Raw genomic sequence first — 26,839 nt, 5'->3', positions numbered from 1 at the left:
TTGACTAACGCTCTAGGTTCTCTGGTCACAGCTCTTAAAATTTTGTGACTGTTTGTCAGCTGTGTCATCGAGGAGCTTCTGATCTCAGCAGGTCCTGCCCTGCAGCTGCACAACCTGCTGGTGCACCCCACGATTTCTCTTTCTGGGGGAAAATGTATCAGCATGTCTTACGCTGCTCTGCCTACGTTTTGGTCAGCACACAGTGCTTGTAGAGGTGTGCTTCATGTCCACCTCCTATAGCACAAGCCACCTCAGAGGTGACTGCCCACCCATATTTTTATTGTCTCTTATTGTCTCATAACTGTCTAAAAATTGCTTTCGGGTTGATCAGGAGCTCTCCTATTGCTGTGCACCTTCAGATTTAGCTCCACGCACTGCTTCTAAATTTAGGCTGCAAAAGTACCAGCTTGACTTCTGTTCTTTTATACTTGAATGGAAATAGTTCAAAGTTGTGCTGATGTAATAAAAACAGGAGGCCAGAAGGCAGTGAACTGGAATAAGGATGAATGTATGAGAGAACGCAAGCAGAGGGTGGCCACTTTAGATCCTTACTGCCATGAACACACAATTATTTTTAATATAATATACTTAAAAGCTGCATTTCTCTTAAAGAAGGTTTAAATTTGTTATTCATAAAGTAATGCCATTTATAAAGAACATTTATGTTACGGTAACACCAGATACTCTAGCCAAGATAGCATGAGAGGCAGTTCAGGCAGTCTGGATAATACTCAGAGTATTAATTGTATAGCAGTGATCTGTACTTAACAGTGAAAATGCTGTTTCAAAGTCTTTCTCTTTTTTTTTTGTTGTGACTAATAGCCTTAACAATCAATCAGAGGTGGTGGGATGAGGCAGAGCTCTAGGCCATCAGCTCCTCCCAGCCTGCTACATAGTTCCCAGGAACCACCCTGTATTTCATTAGTTCTTGCTTATTTTATCATGTAATATTTTGCTTGAAGGCATTAAACTATCATCAAAAGCAGCAGACCAATTAGTGTGACTTCTTTTTCCAGGGTCGTTGTACAAGGGAGAACTGCAAGTACCTTCATCCACCAACACATTTAAAAACTCAACTGGAAATCAATGGCAGGAACAACTTAATCCAACAAAAAACTGCAGCAGCAATGCTCGCCCAGCAAATGCAGTTCATGTTTCCAGGGACACCGCTACAGCCAGTGGTAAGTGTATTTCTCTGATGGTGTTAATGGTAAGTAAAGTTGAAGACCATATTGACTTGCAAAAGTTCTCTAAACTAGTATCAATAAACATAGTCCCCTTCTGTTGACTTAAGGAATTGCCGGGATGCTAGAGATATGTTCATTTATATTTGCATTTGAAGATATAATGGAGCGTTGCTGTAGATTTGATACATTTTTTTATCCCAGAATAATTTGCATATTTTTTCCTTTTTTTTTTTTTTTTTTTAAACTTTCATTCAGTTCATGTCAGGTTTAGTCTAGATTTGCAAGGTTTTTACCTATAATCTTTCTGGAGGTGAAAATTTGTGTAATAATTTGCTAGTAAGCTACTTGAGTAGGAATGCAAAGTTTCTCAGGAGTTTATGGGTTTGAAGGGCTTTAAATAGTGTTTAATCCCAGTACCAGGAACAAAGGTTAATGTCATTCTGGGTAGCATTTTCTTACTCTCTTGAAATCTGAAGTGTCACAGAATAAGACAGAGAATTGCTGGTGCGTGCACTTTACAAACTCAGCGTTTTATCTTAAGGTGATTCATATGGTGCCTGGGACACTTCAAATCCAGGAGGTGACATAAAACTAGAGTCTCGCATGCATGAGCAGCATCTTTGGATATGCATTAAAATGATCAGTTTGCTCTGGGCTGCCTTTGCAGTTGAGCTCATCGTTGTACCAGACTTCCAAAGCATGGTTAGGCAAGTAATCTGAATTAAACTTTTCACACATGGCTGCTAATGATGTTTTCTCAGTCTGAATGCCTACTGTAAGGCATCCCACTGGAGTGGATTTCTTTCTCTAACTTGAGGCATCTGGAGTGTTGGCATCAACTTCTGCGTTAGGCTCCCAAGGTCTGTTTATAGTTTATCAATAAAGACCTAGGCACTTCTGGTTACTGTTCACTTGGCTTGTTTCAGACGTCTGCATTTGGATCAGATGATTTGGTTTTTTAAGTGCCTCTGCCCTTCCACGGGCTATCATAGGAGCCGAGTGTAAGCATCTCAGAGGAAGACATCTGTATTTGGTCACAAGAAGCTCACCTCAGATGCCTTTTTCAAATGTGTTTTTACACTTGAAATATCTGCTGTAAGGTGGGAGGCATGAACAAAAATTGGGTGTCAGGAGACCCTGAATTTCTGGTACATGTTCATCAAAATGTATCTTGGTATATCGGCGTAATGCGTTCTGCTATTTCCTGGGTTTTTACTGCTTGAGTGTTTACCAGAAAAAGTTTCGATGAAGTAATAGATTCTACCTCTTAGTATTATGAGAAAAATTAAAGTGGCAAAATTATACTTTTTTCTACTCACGCATTTCATCATTTGAACTTACAATTTCATGATGTAATGCCTTCTGTACTGATTGCTCTGATAGAAGTGCCGGGTTTTATTTCTCTGCCTCACACAAATTGCCAGATTAAGATGACTCAGCCTTGACCAAATGGATGAAAAGTGAAAGAAAATTCCACAGAAGTCATTTGACATGTGGATTTATTCTTAAAATTATATCTGATACAAAGCTGTTATTTATATTTTACATAACACATATTGTCCTCAACATAATTGAACCATTGTTTCATATAAATGTTCATTACTATGCTCTAAAGAATTTAGCTCACACTTGACATATAAACTGGGCTGTTTGATATCAAGCAGTTTTGATCTCTGATAAAAACAGAGCATTATGCACTTTTAATTCTCTAGGGCAGGTAGATGCCATTTCCGTACAGTTGGGTATCCTGGCTAATCTGCTGTTCAAAGCATTTTCTTGGCACTAACTCACATTCATTTATAATTTAGTAACTGGTTCCAAAGACAAAAAAAACAACCCCAAACCAAAACAGAAATAAACCTTCTAGCTCCTATGCTTTCTCTTGCATATTTTCTGCATACTGTGCGTGGCTGGCTTCCCTTCTCCGACACAGACCATGCAGACCACCCTGATGAGAAGGACACTTCTCTTTCGTTAAATGTTTTTAAGTCTTACCTTAGTGTTCTGCTGTTGTGTGGTTCATTTCTAGCTGCTGGCTTATTGGGGAACTTAATTTCTGTCAAAGCTGATCTGAGATGTGTCCTGTTTTTCCGCATAGTTCTTCCTCATTTATAATTATAGTTTCACTCTCTGGGGTAAACATCAGCTCTGCAGAACTAAACCACTTTCCGGGTCTGACCGTGGTCTGACCACGGTGATGTTCTGCCTCCATCCCCCATGGAGCTGGTGGTAACAAACCCACCATTCTGCCTTGGAAAGGCTGCATTTTAGCATCACACAAGTGCTCTTTCTTCTGGTCATGACTTCACTGACTCGCTGTAGGAAGGCATGAAACAGATTTTTAGACGTATCGTTCCTTCCAATCAAATTTTTTCGTAAGATGAACTCTAGCTAAGCCTGAATAATCCCTTTCTAAATATTGTGTCCAGCTGAGATTATAATATTTATTCTGCTTGCCACTGGTGACAGCTGAGCACACAAACATTCACAAAGGTGAGGTTTTTCGATGTGTGAGCCATAGCAACATATAATTGCAGGAGGTGGCAATATACAGCATGCAAACAGATGGAAGTTACATGCCAAAGAGCTCATTATATATACTCCTGTTAGAAATATGGCTTTAATATAGTTAATCATGCTTCACCTATGAAATCTGGTGCTTTGAAAAATAGCCTGTTTTCCCAAGGAAAACGGGTATTGAGAAAAAGCAATAAAGTCTACGTCTATGTTATTTCTACTTTTAGATGTGTAAATAAGCCTTCAATGTAAGCTGGACCTCCATAGAGATTCAGGTTCAAAGTAAGACTTCCTTTGCATCGGCAACCTCTTTTCCAATAATAGAGCTACAAAGGCAGTTCTTCGACTGTTACTGGAATGTGTTACGTGATTAAAAGAAGAGAGTATGCCGTGTGTTTTGCCAGCTGTTTGAAATTTTTTCATTAAGAAAATGAATCAGTGCCAGAAAGAACACGCAGAAGACAACTAGTAAGCTCTTGATTAAAGGGTTGGGCTTTTTTTCATCTTCGTCTGTGTTTTCCTTTTGCAGCCCACATTTCCAGTGGGTCCCACAATAGGAACGAACACGGCTATTAGCTTTGCTCCTTACCTAACGCCAGTAACACCGGGAGTTGGCTTAGTCCCGACTGAGATCCTGCCCACGCCGCCTGTCATTGTTCCTGGAAGTCCACCGGTTTCAGTCCCCGGTTCAACTGCTACCCAGAAACTCCTCAGGACTGATAAACTGGAGGTACTGTAGACGCCGTCGTGACTAGAAATACAATCCTCTGTTACGCTGTGTGAAAGATCCTGGAGGGAAAAACTCTGTTAGAAAGGATGCTTAAATTTAGTTGCTACAAATAAAGACCTTGTAACGAGGTATGATTTCTACACTTGCAGCCAGTGGTAACTAAACACTGTTATTTTTAAGGTAGTACGTCCATTCAGATTTGATACACAGACATGGACAGGAATTTTCATCTTTTGTAAAGTTCATCTCCTCCAAAATACCTCGAGTATACATGCCTGTAAATGTATGCCTCGATGAAATATCTAACAAGCACATTCTTACTGCAGTATTAATTCTGCCCCTTTTTTAATGCACTGATGTTAGGGGAATTTTATAGCCTTATGGATCGCTATTAGGGGAATGATATAGCCCTTCAGCCTTGAGTTACTAATGGAGATGTTGAATTTTACCAACCCTGCAGCAGACTGAAGGGGCAAGCCCCCAGCTATGTGCAGAGCCTCCCTGGTGTTGATGGATCTCCGCCTGACTGGGCTCAGTGGAATCTGTGTTCCAAGTACACGAGAAGGCCAAATGGCTCTTGCAGAAATGAATGTCCTTTCCCAAAAGCCTAAGCAGTAGTATCTAGAGTATGTTTCTTCCTAGGAAAATCCGCATGTTCGTTCTGCCCATTTTTGAAAATTATTTTTAAGGAGGCTTTCCATTTTGTTTATAGATTCCATAAAAAATACAGCGCATCTGATGCATATCTTCCCCAGGTCTCAGCAAGAGCTCTTCCTTCCCTACCAGCGGAGCTGCAAGAATACAAAGTAGTCAGGAAGGGTCTGAATATTTTGTGATTCCCAGCTAGTTTTGCAGGGGCAGTTACTTCAGTGAGGATCCTTCCCAGGTGTTTTCTAGACGGGAAAAAGGAAAGGCATTTGGGAATGCTTCTGTTGCATGTCAAGTTCGTTTAGCCGCTGTGCCGCAGAGCTACCCGAGGACCCAAGCATGTAAGGGTAAAATAGATGCATTTCCCTCTCCCTGAAGAAGACAACGAAGCGTTTATTAAATTGAATTCGCCAAAAAACTTGAACTGACCGGGGAAGGGGGCAGGTCTGTCTTTTGGGGGCGCGGGGCTCTCCCTGCCCTTTCGCATTGCGCCGAGCTTTTCCCCTGCAACGCGTCTTGTTTTGCATGTAGGTGTGCAGGGAGTTCCAGCGGGGAAACTGTGCGCGTGGAGAGACTGATTGCCGCTTTGCGCATCCAGCAGACAGCACAATGATTGACACAAACGACAACACCGTAACCGTGTGTATGGATTACATAAAAGGTCGTTGCATGAGGGAGAAATGCAAGTATTTTCACCCTCCTGCACATTTGCAGGCCAAAATCAAAGCGGCGCAACACCAAGCCAACCAGGCTGCGGTGGCAGCCCAGGCAGCTGCGGCAGCTGCGACTGTGATGGTAAGTGCTGGCATATATGGCTGCCTTTTTTTGACAGAAGCTCTTTGATGCCTATTTTGCTTCAATTTAATGCTGTTTGCTTATACTTTCTTTTCTCTTTTGCCTCTTTCTTTTTTTTCTTTTTTTTTTTTGGTAAAAGATAAGAATTTATGAAATTATTACTATTGCTTGATGGGAGGAAGCACTTTTTTTCTTTATGCCCTTATTTTAATGCTGTATTTCTATCCAAGAAAGTGAAGCAAATGACACTCTATACCACTTCTGTTCTCTGCCTTGATTATATGTTAAATTTGCCCCTAGTATTTCCAAACAGAAACAAAACTGATAAGCTTCAGTGTCCCCTGGAAAACAGAGGCACATACGCTGTTTTAGTTCTTTGATGACAGATACCCATGTGGAAATTTGGAAGAAAAGGAAGAAAAGCAAAGAGCGAGCTCTTCCCTCAGAGACTGGTGGTAGAAAAGAAACCTGTATTAAGATTCCACTCACCCCACCTTAGATTTCGGACAGCTAGATATCTGAGCCTAGCCTAGCCACCTTGGTCTCACTTTATAGGTGGCGGAGAAAAACCAGCACATTCATCTGATCTACCATTAGTGCCTGTCTGAGGATGAGAAGGAACTGCCCTCTGTAGGTACACATCTTTCCCCACTGACTAAAAAGCGTTGACTATATCTTTTTGAACTTTGGTTGGATGAATCTCGCACCTAGAGACTTTTCTTGCCTCTCCCACTGTCATGGGCAAGTTACTTGAATCACAGGGTTTAAAAGTAGTAAACTAAAATGGGAATCATTAAGAAAAAAACATAGTACTTATAGTCAGAAGAAGAGATTGAGGGCTTTCAATTTTCAGATATTTCAAGCTCTTACTTAAAACTGTTCAGACAAGTCAGCCCATCCATTTACCAGTATTGGATCTCCCTTACGGTTGCTACCAGGAAAGTTGATAAATTTAAAGAGAGTGGTATTGATAAAGTTAAATAAATCAAGCATGCAGGATCTGACTTGAGAGACAAAATTGCTGGCAGCAAATCAAAGAATCATTGTCTTCGTTGCTGGCATTGGACGAATAATTAAGCAGATGTGGTTTGTGGACTTGTGGGCAGTGCATACAATAGTTATAGACAATACAGTTATTCTCTGGGTAAAAAGCCTGCCAGAAACACAATACAGTACAGTATATAACTACCCCAAGCTATTGGATTTAGCAAATTAGCAAAGACCAGACTTTTTGAGGGACAAAGGGTAAGTTATGCAAGAAAGTAAACCTCCAAACAGAAGAACATTTCTTGAATTTTAATATTCGTTCCCTTACAGTATCCCCAGTCTCTGTTTCAAATTGGATGACTTTTAGTTAAACTTCCGTGTGCTTGCAGAAATTGAATACCATCTGGAAATTAAAGCAAAGGAGATTGTTTTTTTTTTATTCTAATTAGCTTCTATTGTGCAATATTCACTGTCAGTTTAGAGAATGTAATATTTCTAGGCAGTATACTAAAGAAGAAAGGAGAGAGATGAGGGGATTCATTTTTTGCACTTCAGTAATGGTTGGATGTATATTCTGTGATTTTAAATAAGCTGTCATTGAAGTTGCATTAGCCTCAAAGCAAGATGGAGGAGCATCTTTGGAAACACAGAATTGAAATGTTAGCATTCTTATGTCACCGGAAAAGGCGGCAGGGACCTGTAATTCAGGGTGACTTTTTGCAGAAAAATATGTACAAAATGATGTGTTTTAATGGCATATTTAGACTATCAAACAGAAAAGATTCTTTACAATCCAACTATTTTTTGTTTAATGTAGATTTGAAACAATCAGAGCGAATGAAAAATCACCAGAATGGCAATAACAACAAAAAAATGGTAGAAAAGACACATGCCTGCAAGGCCACCCAAGAACAGCCAGGAATACTCAGTTGGATCTAGAGAGCAAAAGTAAGGCAGAAATACAAATGCTTACCTGTAGGGTTCACTTGCAGGTTGCTCCCAGGTTGAAATTGTGTCCGAGAGGTTTTTCTTCCTGGGGGAGCTGGCTGCATGGCTCTGGTCCAGAGGGTGCTTGTATAGGTGAGTGTTGTGGGTAGGGTTAGAGCACTGTAGGCAAAGCTTATAAGACCATTGAAGGTCAATGAATTCTGCCATCTGGGACCTTGCAGAAAATGCCCTGTCTGTATTTCTGTACACTGAAGTTTAGGAATTTTTACTTGGATATCTTAGGTGACCTCATCGTCTGAAGTAAAAAGAAAGGGGAAAGACACTGTGAAGGATACACTGTGTAGACCGTGTACAGCTTAAATGTAAAGTGCATTAGAAGACACTGTCATCTATCATTGTACTTGGGGAGCTCAAAATACTTATATGGTGCATCAGAGAGCATAAAAAGTCACTGAAGAATGTACAGCCTAAATTAAAATGTGAGTTCATAGTTGCTGTTGCAAGGTACCTCTGGAGATCGTCTAGTGTAATCCCTCTGCTCAAGCAGGGTGATCTAGAGCAGATTGCCCAGGACATGCCTGCTCCATGGTTAAATCATGCTTATAGTAAAAAAATAATAATAATTAAAAAAAAATTCTTACATTTAAATGGAATTTCTTGCATTTACATTTGTTCCCACTGCCTCTTGTACTGTCACTGGGCACTGCTGAGAAGAGTCTGGCTCCATCTTTACTCCCCTGTCAGGTATTTGTATACAGTGATGAGGTCCCCCTGCATCTTCTCCAGGCTGAACAGTCCCACTTCTCTCAGCCTTTCCTCATATCAGAGGTGCTCCAGTCCCTTAATGGTCTCTGGGGCCCTTTATGGGACTGTTTTCTAGTATGTCCGTGTCTTTCTCGTACTGGGGTGCCCAGACCTGGTCGTAGCATTCCATATGCGGCCTCACCAGTGCTGAGTAGAGGGGAAGGATCACCTCCCTCAACCTGCTGGTGATGCTTTCCCTAACGTAGCCCAGGACGGTGTCGGCTGCCTTTGCTGTGAAGGCACATTGCTGGCTCATGTGCAACTTGGTGTCCACCAGGACCCTGAAGGCCTTTTCTGCCAAGCCTTGGTGGACCTCAGGAGGTACCAGTGCCTGGGGTTGTTCCTCCCCAGGTGCAGGGCTTGGTATTTCTCTTCATTGAACTTAGTGAGGTTCCTCTGTGCCTCTTTCTCCAGCCTTTCCTGGTCCCTCTGAGCAGCAGCACATCTATTTTGTGTATCAACCATTCACCACTAGTCACTGGCTTCCAGCTGGACTTTGTGTTGCTGATCACAACCCTTTGAGCCTGGCAGCTGAGCCAATTTTCAATCCACCTCACTGTTTCCCATTTAGCATGTACTAAATAAGTTTGTCTATGAGGATGAAATGGGAGACAGCGTTGAAAACCTTTCTTAAGTCAAGAGAAACACCACCTCTTGCTCTCCCCTCACTCACCAAGCCAGTCTCATCATAGAAGGCTGTCAGGTTGGTTAAGCACAATTTCCCCATCATAAATCTATGCTGACTACTCCCTGTCACCTCCTTGGCTTTCATGTGTTTGGAAATGGTTTTCACGAAGAATTGCTTGATTGCTTTCCCAGGGACTGAGGTAACATTGACCAACCTGTCATTCCTCAGACCTTCCTTCCTGCTCTTTTGAAGACAGGAGTGTCATTTACTTTCTTGCAATCTTCAGGAACTTCCCTCGGTCACAGGGACCTTTCAAAGATAATTAAAAGTGGCCCTGCAGCAATATTGGCCAGCTCCCTCAGCACCCGTCGGTGCATCCTTTCAGGTCCTTTGGGTTTGTGGACATCCAGTTTGTTTAAAGGTTTGTTAGCCTGATCTTCCTGCTCCGAGGGTAAATCTTCTTCACTTCAGACTTCCCCACTGGTCTCAGTCTTACCAGTAAAGACTGAGGTGGAGAAGATGTTCAGTACCTCAGCGTTCTCCATGTCCTCTGTCACCAGGTCGCCTGCCCCATTCAGCCATGGGCCCACATTTTCCCTGGTCTTCTTTTTGTTGCTGATACGCTTGGAGAAGCCATTCTTGTTGTCCTTCACATCCCTTGCCAGATTCAACTCCACGTGGTCTTTGGCTCTCCTAACCCATCCCTGCATGCTCAGGCTGTGTCCCTGTTCCTCCTGGGCCATCCATCCCTGCTTCCACCTCTTATGGGCTTCCCTTCTTGCGTTTGAGTTTAGGCAGGAGCTCCTTGCACATCCGTGCAGGCCTCTGCTGTGTGGATCTTGCTCGTATTCCAGGAGACATTATAGCGTACCAATGTGATGTATGGCAGACAAATACTATGCCTTAATTATGCTTGATCATTTTTGTTATTATCTTTATTTCCTTTCCATAGCCTTTTTCTCTCCAGTCTGTAGCTATTGATATTTTTCATAGTTAGTTATGTAGGAGATCTAATGTTGAGCAGGAGATAACCTGATGGAACAGAAAAAAGGCAAAGGAGGTTTTACTATCAGGACAAAATGAAAGAAAAGATGAAGGTGGGAGAGAAAAATGGTTGGTCGGTCTGAAAGCCTGAAAAGAGGGAGAGACTACATGGAAACAAGGTTGATGAGTAGGTCTAGACACAGATCAAGTTAAAGCCTTCAGGCTGGGAAGACTGTGAGACTGAACTTGCTATGGAAGATAAGGGGAAAGCCAGCAAAAAGCTTCCAAATAAGGAGGTGAGGTTAAGAAGAGCATGTAGAAGAAGTGGAGAAAGGCAATCACAAACACAGAGATAATAAGTTAACAAGTGAGATCAGATAAGATCTGCATTTGGATAATAAAGGTAATTAACTGAAACACTTTACTTTTAACGATGTTGATTTGAAATTGTGGACTTCATCATCGCGTAATGCTGAAATCAGTCGTAATGCTTCACCTCCGTGTAGACTTCCACCCGTGGTGGGTGCAGAGTGGATCTGAGGCTGTGCCCTGTGCAGACGGAGTGGTCCTCCACGGGGGTACCCATGGGGGATACCACATATTGGCTGCACTGTGCTTGGACACAAGACAGCTCTCCAGATCCTCACTTTGTGCCGGGTATTTCTTGTTATATCTGAGTCTTGGACCCAGACAGATGAGCAGATCCTGTAGATCAGGGTATGCAATCCAGAAACGTGCTGAAGGAGAGATGGGGAAGGTGTTGGGAAGCCTCACGCAACGTAGGTGCAACACAGCCAGGAACAAGGAGTAGGCAACGTGAGGGCTCTCCTGCAAAATACCCTGTTGGCACTAGGTAATCCTGTGGCCATAAGCTGCTGGTAGGCATTTTGTGCCTCGTCCTCTTTGGTTTTTTCCACTTTTGTTCCCCATTTCCACATACTGATGTCAAGATAGACATAATCTGTATATCCTAGAAAGAGCTAAATATCAGCCTGTGTTTAAAAAACAAAAGTAAAAATTCTGATTTCTAAGTCAATCTTCCTTTCCTTTCTAAAGGTTTGCAAGAATTATTTGTACTATAAAACTTGGAAGTAACATTTTATATGAGAAGATTTTTTTACAGAATGCCATCATATCAGCTATAAGTTTGATCTTATTATGGAAGCATACATAAATGTAGATGCCTATGTACGATGCTTAAATACTTTCTTTTAAAGAAAATTAATAATGCTGGACGAGTATCGTAACTCATACGTTAATGTTCGCTTACGAACCGAGAGCAGTATTTTTACTCTCTGCTCCTGAAGCTAGAACTGAAGGTTGTAGGAAAATCTAGAAAATGTTTTAAATTCTGAAAGACTTTTTTCCCTCTCAATGTAATGTGGTAAGTTACAAGGAGAAAAAAAAAAATCTACAAAAATGACCCAGCTGTAGGGGAAAAAAAAAAAAAAAGGAATTAATGATAAGTTAGTGTAACTAGACCTATTATTTATTCTGCTTTGTATTGAAAAAGAGGAACCTCTCTCATTTTGAACCCCAAATCTATTGAATGATGCACTTCTCTTAATTAAAAGACCCTCACTTTGCAAGCACTGATATTAATAGCATTTGTAATGCATTACAACTTTCACTAGTGCTTTGTATTTGAAAATGCAGCCTTCCAAATTGATGTTTCCGCTTTAAAATGTGACTTAACTAACTTATCAGGAATTCTTATAGGCGTATCCTTAAAACTTTCTGCATCTCTGTGAAGTGTTTATACGATGCTTAATAGTGTCTGCAAGCTGCTGTTTTACTCAACTTTCCTGAATTTCAAACATCTATATTTTACTCTCTTATATGCTTTTAACTAAGGTATAGTAGATGCATTTTTGCTTCGGTACTAATTCGAAATGTAATATTCATTTCTTTAGAAGACATTTTTGTTGTTGTGCATGCCTAGTGTTTTGTATGTTGTATATTGCATTCAGAATATTTTTTTCCTTCTCACCTATCCACAAATGCAATGCCGTTCCCATGATGCACCTCTGCTTGCTGTTTACCTGTATGTTAATTCGCTTGAATCCCATTGGCCCACTGCCATCATGTGCTCGCTGCCTGTTATTAAAAGACTCAGTCGACTGCCAAAGCAATGAAGCGACCTCTCGAAGCAACTGTAGACCTGGTACTTTGACCTTTCACCTTTTGCTTTGCATGTAGCTTTTTTTTTTTTTTTTCAGAGAAGCAACTAATGAAATTTGTATCGCTTTACTTTTGAACATCAACCGGAAATGATTTCACATACTCGTTAATTTACCGGAAACTCTATTTATCCATCTCATTCTCATACGTAATAAATGCAGACGATTTAGTTTGGTTCCTAACATGGTTTCATTTTTTAAATATCCTCTCATGAGAAGTCGAATTGAGATAAAACTGCTTCTGTAATTGAAAACGCTTAACGTAATCCATTAATCTGTATAATAATAGGAAACGATATTTAAATTGAAAAAAGAAAATACTTGGCAATGAAACACAAGTGGTTTTTTCTCCCTATAATATTTGAAAACCTACTTAAAGGCAATGCCATTTTCGTTGCTTTAAAGGCCTTTCTTTTCAGTAGTTGTGCTGCTACAGTTTTAGGTTAATAGTACCATGCTTTTGCTATCAATAACAAAATTTCACTCATTTTACATTGCTGTGCTTTGAGTTAATATGCATGGCGAGGCATCTTTAGCCGCTTTAAAAAATAATAAGTTTTTGTATTTATGTATATGTTACGGACAACGTCTTAAAAATGACGCCATTTTAACTAACTTATTTATTTACAGGCCTTTCCTCCCGGTGTTCTTCACCCTTTACCAAAGAGACAAGCACTTGAAAAAAGCAATGGTGCCAGTGCCGTTTTCAATCCCAGTGTCTTGCACTATCAACAGGCTCTTGCCAATGCTCAGTTGCAGCAGCATGCAGCGTTTATCCCAACAGGTATGTTGTACCCACGCTGAACTGATTTTGTGTTCCTTAGGTAGCCTCCGTGTCAGGCAGTTGCACTTAACAGAAGGTTTTATTACGCTCCCTGCCCTACTTGAGGCGAAGTCTGCACAGATATTTACACGTTATCTTAATTCCTCCTGCGAAAGCACAAGAATTCAAGCAGAAATTTCAACGTGCCGTTAGGCTGCTTTTCACATTCATAGCCTCGTTCATCATTGTCCGGAGTTTGCCCCTTTTTTTCCCTACCTCAAATTGGCTGTATTTTGACTTTTACCTGCCAGCGCTCTCCTAGGAGACGAGAGGGCAAAGTTCCACTAACAAAAATGCTGGGAAAAGCGTCGCCCTTCAGCGATGCCACGGGAAGCGTGCCGTGGCCGAGGCGCATCCTCCTGCTCCCTCGGCCGTGGGGATTACCCCCGCCGCGCACGAGCGGGGTGAGGGGGGGAGCTCCGGCCATAACCTTCCCATCGGCACCTCTGCAGGAGCACTGGGAAAACACATCGCTCCCCACAGCTGCACTCACGGGGCTTCGAGGCATCGGGTGCCTCGTCGTGGTTTTCGTTTTGGAAGGCCACCGGAACTTTTCCTAGCATTTGCAGCTAATAGCTGGGGTTATAATTCTTCGTAGGGGTGATCCGAAGACAAGTGAACGCGATTTGCATTTCAGTGCTTGGAACTCTGTGAAAAACAGAGAGCGTTGAGAGATGGCTCGAACTGCACCGTGGCTGGTGGCCGGGCTTCTCTTTAACGCTGCGAGAGAAAGAATGTGCTAGGTGCTTGTGTAAACCATAACAGCGTAACCCTCTAAATTATGTCAGTCGTCCCTACTCCAAACTTCCCAAAGGTAAATATCCTGCCTAATGAATTCTGTGATTTCATTTGTAATTAACAAATTACGTATTTTAGTATCAGAATGTTATTGAGTGTGAGCTTCCAGAATCGTTTAAAACGAGGTGTTTGCAAATGCGCTTGACATTTCAGCGATGTTATTTTAGTTTATAGAAATAATGTCGGTTAAACAAGGAATGAAACGCAACACACGATGATTTCCCAATCTATCAGCATTCCCATATGTTTTTAAAGATAAAAACAAACACAGATGGCTTTGACTTCATGGAATTTTGCTATAAGGCCTGAGTAACAACCTTGGAGCCTGCCCCTGTATTTATAATAGTAAGTTACAGCATGCCGTATTTTTAGCACATTGGAGCACCAGAATATCTGTGGCAGAAAACATGCTGACGTTTATGGGAGTGTTCGGAAAAAAAAAATAAAAATTGTGAGACTGCCTATTGGGACGTGAATGGAAGACTGCCCTGTGCTTACGAACATACAGAAATTTCCACAAATTTATTTTACATTGTAACCATGAGAATTTGCAGTATGATATGCATTGTTCCTTCCCTTAAGCACTCCCTTTCAGGGCTTCCCGCTATTATTTGCAATTGCCAAGGATTTTAAATTAACTATGGAAAACACAGTAGTTTAAACCTGTTTCAGTGAAATAGCATTTGGATATTTTCCAGACTTTTGGAGTGCTCATGCTTCCTTAAGTAGCCCATTCTTGGTGCTTTTTATTGTCCATCCCTCTTTTCAACTAATGGTTGTAATTATAGTTTTATCTTACAAATTTCTGATGGTAGGAAGGGTGGATCTTAGAACCAAATCTTAAGGGCCAGGCTGTTGGCAAGCCCCAAAACAAGTGCATGAAAAAAGAAATAGAGGGATAACATAGCAGATGGAGCCCAAGCCCAGAGCAGAAAACCTTTCTCAAAGTGCTGAACCTCTTGCTGTTTGCGAACGTCATCAGCACCTAGAAAGGGTGTTAGAGAGAGGAGTGGGGCGTGGGAGGTTAGGAAAGGGAAGCCCCCTCTATGTGAGCGGGTATCATGAGCTTTTCATTAAAGATGCTATGTCTGATAATCCCACGTTTCCTGGGAAGGCTGGATTTGGTGGGTGTAAGGGCTGTCATGCCACCCAGGTCTAAGGAGCAATGCATGACATTATCTGTTGGATTTTCAATGATTATGTGATATTCTCTGAACTGGTATAATTTTCAAATGTGTTCCTTGTGTGTGTGTGTGTGTGTGTGTGTGTTAAGTTAAAATTGTAGACAAGTTTTGCTGCTGGAATATATATAAAACTTAATTGTTTTATATAACTTCTCTGCTTTCTTAACCACTTGCTCCCCTAACAAAAAGTGTGGGGCTTGACTTAGCATGGCTTACCTCCAAAGTTCTTCACTTTGTTTGTTTTACATCAGTTTGATTGCTTTGTCACCTTCTCCTTATTGTTTGGTGAATGATCTTAAAATCAACAGATCTTTTCTCTCTTCCCATTGCTGTTTGTGAGTGTTTCTGTAGCCTCTAGAGGAGGAACTTTGTGTATTCTCTGGGGACTGTTCTTGGGTAAGGTCATTCATAGTTACACTGCTACTGCGATGGTCCGATAAAGGGCTGAGGTGGTAACGAAGCAGGAATACAGGAACCATATTTGACTTTGTATCAAATATGCGTGTACCTGGGACTAGTCTCCTTACCTGCTCGCCTTCACCAGCTTGCTATATGCGCTCTACTGAAAATACACTGGTTTGTTTTCTTTTGGTTTTTTTTTTTTTTTTTTTAAATTTGGTCTTCCCAGAAAGGTTAAAGGTGGACTAGGCACCAAAACTAAACTGCATGGCAGGCGAGCAGTCCTTCAGAGCATCTTTGAGCTACACTAGGAGCCTTTTGCTGGAACGTTACACACTTTCAGGTGTTCAGCTTGGGGAATTTTCACAGTAGTGTTTTCTTCAGTCAGAAGCACCTCTCCACCTCTGGTGTTGTATTAAGAACGAGTACATTAACATCAAAAGCAAATTTGGCAAAGCCCCCGCAGAACAATATCGGCTAATTCCTTTTTAACTTCTTTCTCCGCTGCATATCAAAGCGTTGGTGAATGTTGATCCTTGCAACATTGAGCTGTCTGAATTACGCAATGAGTTCTAAAATTCCCCAATAATGTGTTATTTAACCGAAGATGTTTCTATAAACAAAACCCTGTTGCTGCAAAAGCACTAAGTGAAAGGATAAAAGTACTAAATAAAAAAGTTTATGAAGTAACTTGTGGATACACAGAAACGTGCCAAAAGTCACACAGTATACTCAGGAGTTTAGTAAGAACATAATCACCTTTTTTGTGTTAAAGCGAAACTATGAATGACCTTACAGTTTCATTTAACTAACTTACTTCTCTGTGGTTATGCTTGAATCTCACTTTGAATGTTAACTCTAAACGGCTAACCTGTTTCTTCCCTTTATCCACTTTTTTCACCTATCATTGCATGACACGCAGGGTCAGTTTTGTGCATGACACCCGCTACCAGTATTGGTAGGTTCCAAATTTCTTTATTGATCTCTTTTTATACTGTATATGATGTATATTCACTTGTTTCAAGAATCCTAGGCAAGATTTAGACACTGACTAGAATTAAAGGTTCGCTTGTCTTTCTGGTTGACTTTGAAGAGTTGTTTAGATCTGTAGATGAAAGCTGCAGTTTAGATGTGTTATCACCTGCTATAACAACTACACTGCAAAAGCATAATACCATGAATTCCAGTCTGCTTTTCAGTTTTCAAAGTTTTATTTCTCTTTATATTTTATAATGTCTAGTACTATAAAATCATAAAATACTGGAAAAAGCCAGCAAATTTCATCAGTGTTTTAAAGTTTCATAGTGGTGTGCCTATTTCTCCTTTTTGCTGTGTGTTAGAAAGTTTTATCAGCGTTTCCCAGAAATGCCTACTTTGATCCACAGAGGTTCTGTTGAAACCCGTAATCTGAATCTCACTCCTCCTTCAAATATATTTGCAGCTTGGAATTAACATTTTGGGCATGCAAAATGGAAGTCCAGTGCAACGGCCCCTAAGATGGAAAAGCAATCTTTCTTTTATTCCATAGCCCTATCCCAGTGATTATTTTTTTTTGTGGTACTACTCAGATAGGCAGTTAAAATATCAAGCCTTTAATACATCAAGTTAATAATTCTCCTCCCATGAAGATGCTGATTAAAATTCATTCTTAAAATGAGCAAAAGCAGCAACTTCCACAAAATCGACCTTGCATTTTTGGATCAAACAAAGTAGTATTTAAATCAGGAAAATTATTATCATCCTTCTCCTGACTTTTGCCTCAAAGCAGATGGTGATTTAACTCTGATAAAGTCTAACAGTTATGCAGTGCTAGTGGAAAAAAATGCATAAATTGGATTATAAAGGAAGCCAGAGAGTATCTGGCTTACTTCAAAATGAAGATACATGAAAATAATTCATTTTTAAATTGTGCTTAGAAATAAGATAAACGTTTTTCAGTTTCCTTCCCAGTGCAAACCACTGTATTTTTTTTTTTTTTTTTTTTTTTTTTTTGTAGAATTTTATTTTGGAGTGCTTTATATCAATACTGGGGGAAAACAAATTGCCCATGTAATAATTCTCAGGTTATTTTGGTGGAGACCTCGTTTGTGCAAGTAATCCTCTTCTTAGAGATAACACCCACGTTTTCAATGGTCCTTGCTCTTTTTTCTGGGAATCGCCGATTGTGTTGACAACCTTCCTTTAATTGTACTTGTAATAAGCTATTTTCCCTTTTTTTTTATTTCTCCGCCACGCTTTCTTGCTTTGCACTGTGATTGCATGCCATCTGCCGGTTTAACCCATGACGATGGCTTGCCGCTCTTGATATTCACCATGCCAAAAATACCACTTCTCTTACCATAATGCTGCACCCTCCTGTTCATTGCTTCCATGGTTCCCCTCCTGAAAGTACCCATGATGCACAACGCTACGGCCGCCACTGTCTCTGCAGCAACAACTCCTGCAACAAGTGTTCCCTTCGCCGCAACAGCCACAGCAAATCAGGTTTGCTCCTTTTAAAGCTTTCTTTCACAAGATCCCAAACTCTAAATGAGTGCTGAGTTTTTTATTTTGATTTTTTTTTTTAACAAAAAAAATTCTCCCGGAGAATTTTTTTTTTTCTGTGTTTACCCCATCAAATTTTACTTTTATTTTTAAGTCGTTTATAGCAAGTGTTTGTGGGACAGGTTGCACTTATTTAGAGTTAACATTTGTTGCAAATAATGATGTAGCTGTGTTTTGTGTTGCGATGTTTGTACCTAATTATTGTGTAATTAACCCAGCTGGAGTTAGAGTCACCATAGTACTGGACTACTTACAAAAAGTCTATTATTAACTCCTAAGTTCAAGAGGAAGATCATCACAGGTTTCAAACGTTCAGGTGTGTTAATGTAGCCTTCTCCATGCCGTGTGTGGAAGTGACTAATTTGTAAGCATGGAAGCTGTCTAAAATCACAAGCGGGACCAGGCAGCTAAAAAAAAAAAAAATAGAGAGAAACAAAATTGAATGTTTTCTGTAAATGCTAGTGATCAAAACAGCACTCGAGATATTTATGACTATGCCTGCTTTATGTTTCAAAGTGTATCTCTAACCTGGGAATTATATTTCCCTAAGGAAGGACGTTGTTACAAAGAACCCCCAGGGTTATTGGCAGAGGCAGGCTAGGAAAGATGATACTTTCTCCTTTTCTTCTGTGGTTTGTTATGTTAATGGCAGTTTTCATTTTGCTAGGGTTTCCCCCTCCTCCTGTAGGACTTGATTCCCAGGGAAGACATATCTATTGCAGCTCAGAGCACGTAGCTTTGACTCCTCCGCTGGGGCTGTAGAGATTCCCACCCCAATGTGCCCGGCATCCAGGAGAGGAGTTTGCCCAGCAGTTGGGTCGCTCCGGCTTTTCTGTTCCTTTGGGACCATGCTGGGGCACTTCCACCTGAGAGCTGTTTTCCCTCAGGTTTTGAGAAGTCAAACTGAGGAGGAAGCAAGCAGATTTCCTCACCAAGAGAAAGCGAAGGGCTATGTCCCCATCACCTTTCCTTGTGTTGCTCCTGGCCAGACCAACAAGCTGTTGCAGACCTAGTAGAAACATTTGCCCATGGATTCATTTCCCTCCACCTGCCAAGGAATTACAAAGAGATCAGTGAAAATATTTTGCTTAATAATGTTATGCCAGCAGATTTATCTTTTTTTAACTGTCGGTCCAAAACTATTTAAGTATCCCATGGAAAAAACAGAAGTTGCCGCAAGAGTTTATTTATAATAATTTAGGAAAAATATACTACCTCTGAAATACACCCTACTTTCTTAAAGAAACACAAACCAGTCCATTTTCTTTTTTCTTTTTTTTTTTTTTGAAAGGCTCGTTTGCCAACATTGTGGTGTTTGTGCTTCTAGTATTTTCACCAAAAGAGGGTTGTTGTTTTGTGCGTTGTTTTCTGAGAGCTAGCTTGTTTTAATGAAAAATATGCTTGGGACAAGGAGGAAAGCGCAGCAGACGAATGGTGCATTCCACTGTCCTTCCCAGAGCAGTGTCTGCTGCAGAAAATCGTTTGGTGGTATCCAGTGTAGTTTTGTGATCCCGAAGTGGTGACAGAGGGAGTTGAAGATGCCGAGGGACTATGAGAAAACGGGGTGGTTTGGGGAGGGCGTCAGCTGGGGACCCTCTCCAGCACGGGAACGCAGCCGGGGCAGCCCCACCACCCACACTCCTGAGCACCAGAGGGGCTGACTGTAGCTGAAGTAGAATAAATACATATACACCTACAAAAGGACCAGTAAGCAGTCTGTTTGGTTTTTTTTTTTTTTTTTAGTTAATGGGAATATATGTGTAACTAGTGCCACTGGGGAGACAGAGGTGTGCCTTAATGCGCTTTCACATCTAGCAGGTCAGCAAGGAGAGCCCCTCCTTTCCCAGTACTGATTTTATTTGCGTTGGAGGATTAGAACATTTTAAATATAAGGGGAGTTGTAAAAAGTGTCTGTCTGTATTTATTTAGCTTGCTGTATACTGGTGTGTGTGTATACGTATAACTCCAGGCTGAAATTAAAGGGTGGTTTAACACGGGGATGGGTTTCCACTTGTTTAACTTCAGCCATTAGGGTCCTGCCTCTTTCTCTTGCCTGTGGAAGGAGCGTAGGTGCGTAACCAAAGCTCGGCACCGCTGCACGTGGAGGGGATGACTCCCACCCCACCCCAGCAGCTTTTCTCGTTGGCTTCTGTAGCGTGTGCCATCGCTGTCTTTTTCTTCTCACTCCTGTCTTTGTTTTAGTCATTGCAAATCTTTAAAAGCTGCTGTAGAAAACTGTGTATTTGAAAGTAAGGAAAGTAGTAGTAGCTACTTCTTTTTAAGAGGCAAATCTCCAAGTTTGCTGTTCATTTCCAACCTCTTAAGAGTTGGAGACAAAGGTACAACACTGGGAAAGGTCCCATAGTAACTCTGTGGTCCTAAGTCTCAGTATTTCTTTAGCCCAAGAAACACAGAAGAAGCAGGTAATTAACTTGGGTTCATGGTCATAACGTCCTTTGTTTGTGTCCTCTTCTATGGATTTAAACTCTCCTGTGTATTTCAGAAAAGGACTTTTTTATTCCCATGTAGATAAAATTTCCTTTCCTGGTCTGTGCCACGCTGCTTTACATATCTGTGGGATACAGTTTCCTCTTTCCAGTGTCTCTACTGCACATTTTTTAATCAACCTGCAGCCTTCAGCCCATCCCATTTTGGCTCCTATGGCTCCTCCTTACAATGCCAGGCATGAAAAGACAATTGGAGCAGGGCTTAATCATTTAGCTCAATATCATTCGGCTTAGTATTCTGGCCTGGGGAAAGACTGCTGGACTTCCATGGGTTGAATGTGATGATTGTCGTGTCCTTGAAGCACCAGTGGAAGGAAAAGTCAACATCCCAAAAGTTACAGAGTCTCAGCTGACGGCTAAAAAAACCTAACAACTCTGTTGGGTCCAGTAAATTATTTAGTACGTGCTGTCAGCTTGTATTTTGGAAAAAGATGAACTATGTCTCATGTCTTCTGTATGTCCTTTCTTTCTGAAAATAACATGCGTAACAGCTCAAAATGTGCCTGCGTTGACACATGCACAGCTGGTCATGCTTGGCCAGCAACTCTACACCTTGTGTGTTCAATGTATGGCACGAGGCACATGAGAAGGTTGTGTAGGGTTAAGAGCTATACCACAGCACATCCATGCAGGGTGACACCAGTTAAGAATATACGGAAGCTTGGAAGTCTCTTGCTTTTCCTGACTTACAGAAGTTAGGTTTTAAAACAAAAATAATTTTCTGGCAGTGTACTTCAGAGGGGAGGAGAATCGCTTTAGCTCAGTGCAGTGAAAACAGGAGGGAGCAAAAGTGCTTTAGCAAACCCTGTTTTACAAATCCCAATTAAAAAGTGACTCAGCCGATACAAGAGCTGGTGGCGTTGCCATTTGTTCACTGACTGTGGGCATCTTGTGAGGGGCTGTCCCTGCCGACTCCAGCTGCCAGGCTGTGATGAGAGGGTACGGAGGTGGAGACTTCAGCTCGGGATTGCCGGTGAAAGGCAGGTGGACTTCCAAAGGTACGTGAGGAGTCCAGGAGCATGACGGGTCCTTCCCCTTCTCCTCTTCCCCCCTTCACAACTGCTCCAGCCGTTCCGCCAGAGCGGGGCTGGAAGCCGCAGCTGCTTAACCTCGCTTCAGGGTTAGATCCTTCATGAACTTAGGTTCAGTCGTCGTTTGGGAATGCTGACAACGTTTTCTTGGAGGTTGGAACCAGCAAAATTACAAGTAGTGAGAAATGACGGTGAGAAGCAGCGTTAAGGGATGCATACGGAGGGCTTGGTCCTAGCTCCCTCTAGTGCATGCATGTGGGCAGAGGTATGTAAAACATCTTATTTAAAATATTAATACCGTAATTGTGTGTAAATATATACTTCAGAGATCTTTAACAAAGCTTTTAATTACTACTCCTGTAGCTAGTGGACTAGCAGTACTCGACCAAGCAAGGAAACTGTTACCTGCTCAGCTTCACTCACAGGTAGCCAGAGGATTTCACAGAGGATGATCTATCTTAACGTTATTTGAGAGGGGTGTTATTCTGAATTCTGGGACTGAGTTTCGATTTGGAACAATGCCAACACCTGCTTTGGGGGTCTTTAAATTTCTAATTACTAAATGTCTTTACATTTTCTTCTCACTTCTTTGAATTTCTTCTTACTACTGCTTCATTTACATATATGCATTGGTGAGTCCTACAAGGATTAAAAGGACTCAGCCTGAAATTAAGACACCTAAGTATTGGTGTCTGAGTGTGGGTGTCTACATGCAAGCTAGAAGTTTAAGTACCCATTGTAGACTGTGAAGGTTATCAGCACAGTCGGATGAAGTCTGGAGAATAGTCTGATTCATCCTTCAAAAGTCACACAGGGCTTGGTTCAGTTGCCTAAACATGTGTCTACTGACGTTTAAGATTGTCCTAAGATAACCTTGGATGTCTAGGTTATCCAAGACATTTTGACGAGCTTGGTAGATGCAATACAGGACCTACAGACAAATCTGCACACTTCTGAACTGGCAGCTGGATGACGGGCAGGAGACCTTAGCCCAAATGGTCCTACAAGCCTGGTGAGCAAATGACCTGAGCCTGCAGTGGGTGATCACATGAAGGCTCCGTTGGCTTCCTCACTAGGTTGTATCACCCCACTGACTGTGACGGGAGGTTAAGACACCGGGATTTCTGTGTCTTAATCTGTGTCCTTAAGCTCAGTGGGTGCTTCCTTAGTTCTTGGTTATTACAGGGCAATTACCAAATTCCAAATGATTTTAAGGAAAATCGTCTTGCTCACATTACTTCGGTACAGAACAGTACATGGCTTTATTTTCTCTAGCGATGAAAATGGCCCAAAGACTGACAGTATAAAAATAGCATTACAGACAATGTTGCTTAAAGATGTTATTTAGTGGCAACATTATTCTACTGGTTATATGACCTTTAACCAAGAAGGAAAAATTAAAAGGCATGTCAGAAAAATGAAACGCTCATAGGCGATGTCTGAAAAGAAGCATAAGATCAACAGGCTGTCTCATGCTAAGGCTTGTGATTATCTAGCACAGCTGTTTGAAGTTATGCATCAGTGTTCGCACTAAATTAGGTGGCAATTATGCAGATATTAATTAAGAAATCATTCAGTAGCCTTCAGTTTTGTCAAAATCTGTAAAAATACAATGAAGTGAAAATAAAAATAGTTATGTTACATTTGAGTGCCACAAACAAAAGGACAATTAAAATGTTTGCCCCAGAATTCAAAAAGTAGTTAACATAACGTAAAATACAAATATGCCAAGTGTTCAACGGGGATTTGAGACTCCGTGCGTGGCAGCTCCCTCGGGAGGGAGCGGAGCCGGGACGTGCAGCAACAGAGCACTTCTCCTTGCCAAGGCGCCTGCAAAGGCAGCCGCCGCTCCCAAAGGAGGCAGATTCTCCTTAGACCAAAACGTCCTGTGGCACCTACTCGAGCTAATTTCTCCTTCTGCAGAAAGCAGAAGCACCAGTTGCTCCCTCTTGCAAATATTCCTTGGTGTCCTCAGAAAGGGCTTCATCTCCAGTCTACCCATCTAAGCCCGGGAAGCCAAGGGCTGAACTCAGTGCTGCTGACCAGGCTTCTTCTGTTTCACATTCCCCGTCTTCCTTGTGGAAACCTGCCGGACTTGTAAACGGGGAGAAAAGTAGCAATATACCGAGAAAATTAATTGAAAAATCTGGAAGGTAATAGGAAATGGCCTTTTTTGCTGGTTGAAAGCAAGCTTTTGAGAAGGAAGGTGGGAAGGGGAAACAAATGTTATTTACATCTTTAGTGCCAGTATACAACAACGTTACAAATAAAAGCCTATCCAAAATTCTTGTTAGTGATTTGAAAAGCTTTAGTTGCAGTTTCGAAGGGAATGGAGGTACAGGTAGGAAAGCACTTCTGCTGCGAATAATAAGTATCTAAACAATTTCTGTGGGTTTTTTTGACTGAAAGTCTTGGTCTAAAAAATTCCGTAAAGTCCCAAGTTAAATACTGCTGTAGGAAATTCTGTTCTAACAACAGAAAGGGCGATTTGAATCTGACATGAAAAAGTCAAAAAAAGGGGACAGAGGAACAGTTTCTTTTTTCAGACACATCATCAGAGGGGATGCTTGCGGGGAGCGAGCCCTGGGCAGAACAGTGTTGGGCATCTAGCGAGCCCACGTATGGTGCCACACTGCTCCACGTAGAGGTACCGGCGAGCCTTGGCATCTGGGATGGCAGGACTGGGCATCTCGCCTTGTACCTGCACCAGGCTGGAAAAACTAACCTAAACGATCCTTGATCATGAAGAGTCATTTCTCTAGAGAAGGTATTTGAACAGCAATAGCTTGTCACGGTAGGAAAGGCGAACTTAAACCACTTGCTGCCTCTCTCATGCTAGACACTCAAGAATCACAAACCTCAATTCAAGTTACCGTGTCTGAAGACACTGAGTTACATTTAAGTAGCTGTAACTTTCAGAATTAACAGTTTGCAGGCTCAAGAAGTGAGAGTTTCCAATGTTAAAGCCCACAAACAAATCTCAAGCAGTGTCAAGAAAAGACCCTTTGAATTGCCTTGAAACAACTGATGTTACAGAAGACATGGCAAAACTTTTTTTTCTTAAACCGTAAGGCAGCAAGGAAGCAGAGCCAAAAGATTACCCTGGGAAATGTAAAGGAACTCTATCTCATGCAAACTTTAACCAAGTCTTTGCTTTACTTTTAGTAACATCTTTTGGTCTCTTAAGATAGCGTGTTGTTTCTGTGTAGATGATGAAGACTTCTGGCAGGCTTGCATACAGAGTTTTAGAAGAAGCGGAAAATCTGTGTTTTGGTTTTTTGGGGTTTTTTTTTAGAAATTCTCCCCTCACACCCCCCTGCCCCTGTAGAGAAGCACTGAAACCTGACTTCCTCTGATAGCCGGCTAGGTGGCACTATCACATAATGTGAGCAGTAAGCAAAGGCAAACGCTCTATTTCTTTTATATAACAAAAATCAAGACATATTTCCTTTCCTGTTATAGACAGGTTGAGCTTTCATGTCACTGCAATTAAAAAAAATATATTTATGTTTGATATGATAACTTCCTTTTGTGTTCTTGCTTTTAATTATTCAACAAATTATACTTTGACAAGTTGAGTAAAAGTCTTTTGGGGCATATATTTATTATTTAAACATAGGAAAATTTTTCTGAGGTCAACTCATTTTGTAGGCATTTGGGGAAAAATGAGTTTGTTTCATTGTGCTTAGCAAGTACGCACAGCTCATGTGAGTCTGGTTTTTTCCGTCATAAAATTTTAACAACACAGTGCAGTGCAGAGCAGAGCTGCAGATGTACTTGTTTGGGATTCTGTTCTTTGAAATAATTGCATCTGGACATCCCTAGCTGCTCCAACTGTTCCCTTGGATTAAACGAATATCATACTTTTATCTCAGTGTATGATTTATTGCCCACCAGAAATGCCAGTCTTCGGCTTTGAGCATGCAGGAGGCTGCCCACGTAACAGCAGTGGAAACATCTATTTATTTATTTATTTGTTTGCTTGTTGTGCCTGTCGTGACTTTCAGCTTGAGGCAGAGATTTGTTAACTTTGATTGACTTCATTTTTAGCGCAATATTATCTGCAGTGACACATGATAGTATGTATGTCTGTTTATGTGAGAGTATTCAGACAAGAAGAAAATTAAGGAAGCGGTTAGCAGTCAAAAGTCAGGAACATTAAGATTTCCTCAGAGAAGTTGGAAGTATAGCAAGTTTTATAACACTGATGCAAGTGCTGTAAGTGTGGTGCCTGATGAGTAACCTCGGTGAACGTAAGTTTGGTACCTTTCCTGGTTTGAGTTTAGTTCTGGATGTTGCAGTGGACCATCTCTTGCTTGGAAGGGAGTCTGAACTGGAGCGCCAGGTTTTGGGAGAGGATGGGTTTCAGAGCAGCAGTCGCAGCATAAGCAGTAGCCGTGCTCTGCGTGCAGTGGCCGTGTTTGCCTAAGAGGGATGCCACGTGCATAGTGGCAGCCTCATCTTGCATGATTTGGGCATGCATGACGTGTAAGAGGAAAATATAAAGCAGGTTTGGTTAAAAGAAAAAAAAAAAAAAGCTAGGTGAGGACACCTAAGAAAATGCAGGTTTGGAGAAGTAACACCGCTACAAGAGGAATACAAGAGGAATATGGGCACTTTCACAGGTAATGCACAACTTGTGCTTGGCCTTTCACTCCTTTGTGCTCTTAGTTCCTCTGCGTAAGCCTATTCTGGCAGTTTCTAAAATTCAAGAAGAGAAGGAAAATGACCTGAAAGTACAAAGCGAAAAACACAGATGATTGCAGTAGCTCAGACCTGCTAAAAGGTAAAATTGAGTGGCTATTCAAAACAATCGCTGTACGGTTGCTCCTAAAATACTACAGCAGTGGTTTTCTCATTTCTCTGTAGTCTGTCTGCTGCCTGTGCGATTAGTTAAAAATAGGTTTTGGTAGAATGTATTAGAGTATGTTATGATAAATTTTTAGTACTGCATTATTTATTACTTTAAAGAGGAATAAATAAAGCCAGATGGCTTTCATTTTTAAAACAACTACTCCTGTTTCTTCAGAGTGAGTAAATACCTATTAAGTTGAACTTAAATATTATACATTATTACTTGAGTAAATACCTATTGAAGCTCATAAGCATGCTAAGGAGTTGGCAGCACAAGTGGCTTTGGACTCT

The 26,839-nt window shown here is 41.2% G+C and overlaps 1 protein-coding gene across 10 annotated transcripts in view; it reads left to right on the top strand.

Annotated features, from left to right (window-relative positions):
• The window catches only part of MBNL2 (muscleblind like splicing regulator 2), a 112,967-nt gene that overhangs the window by 76,635 nt on the left and 9,493 nt on the right, over positions 1–26,839 (top strand). For 5 of the 10 annotated variants that reach the window (XM_049816062.1, XM_049816070.1, XM_049816063.1 and 2 more), the window contains 7 exons: positions 1,017–1,181; positions 4,234–4,434; positions 5,614–5,877; positions 12,339–12,392; positions 13,039–13,192; positions 16,535–16,570; positions 18,002–18,096. In XM_049816062.1, the coding sequence (XP_049672019.1) occupies positions 1,017–1,181; positions 4,234–4,434; positions 5,614–5,877; positions 12,339–12,392; positions 13,039–13,192; positions 16,535–16,570; positions 18,002–18,096 (969 nt within the window). The remainder of the gene's footprint in view (positions 1–1,016; positions 1,182–4,233; positions 4,435–5,613; positions 5,878–12,338; positions 12,393–13,038; positions 13,193–16,534; positions 16,571–18,001; positions 18,097–26,839) is intronic. The other 5 variants (XM_049816066.1, XM_049816065.1, XM_049816068.1 and 2 more) reach the window with 5 other exon arrangements.

The sequence above is a fragment of the Accipiter gentilis genome, chromosome 13 (genome assembly GCF_929443795.1).
Source record: "Accipiter gentilis chromosome 13, bAccGen1.1, whole genome shotgun sequence".
Lineage (NCBI taxonomy): Eukaryota > Metazoa > Chordata > Aves > Accipitriformes > Accipitridae > Astur > Astur gentilis.
This window is presented reverse-complemented; position numbering and strand designations above follow the sequence as displayed.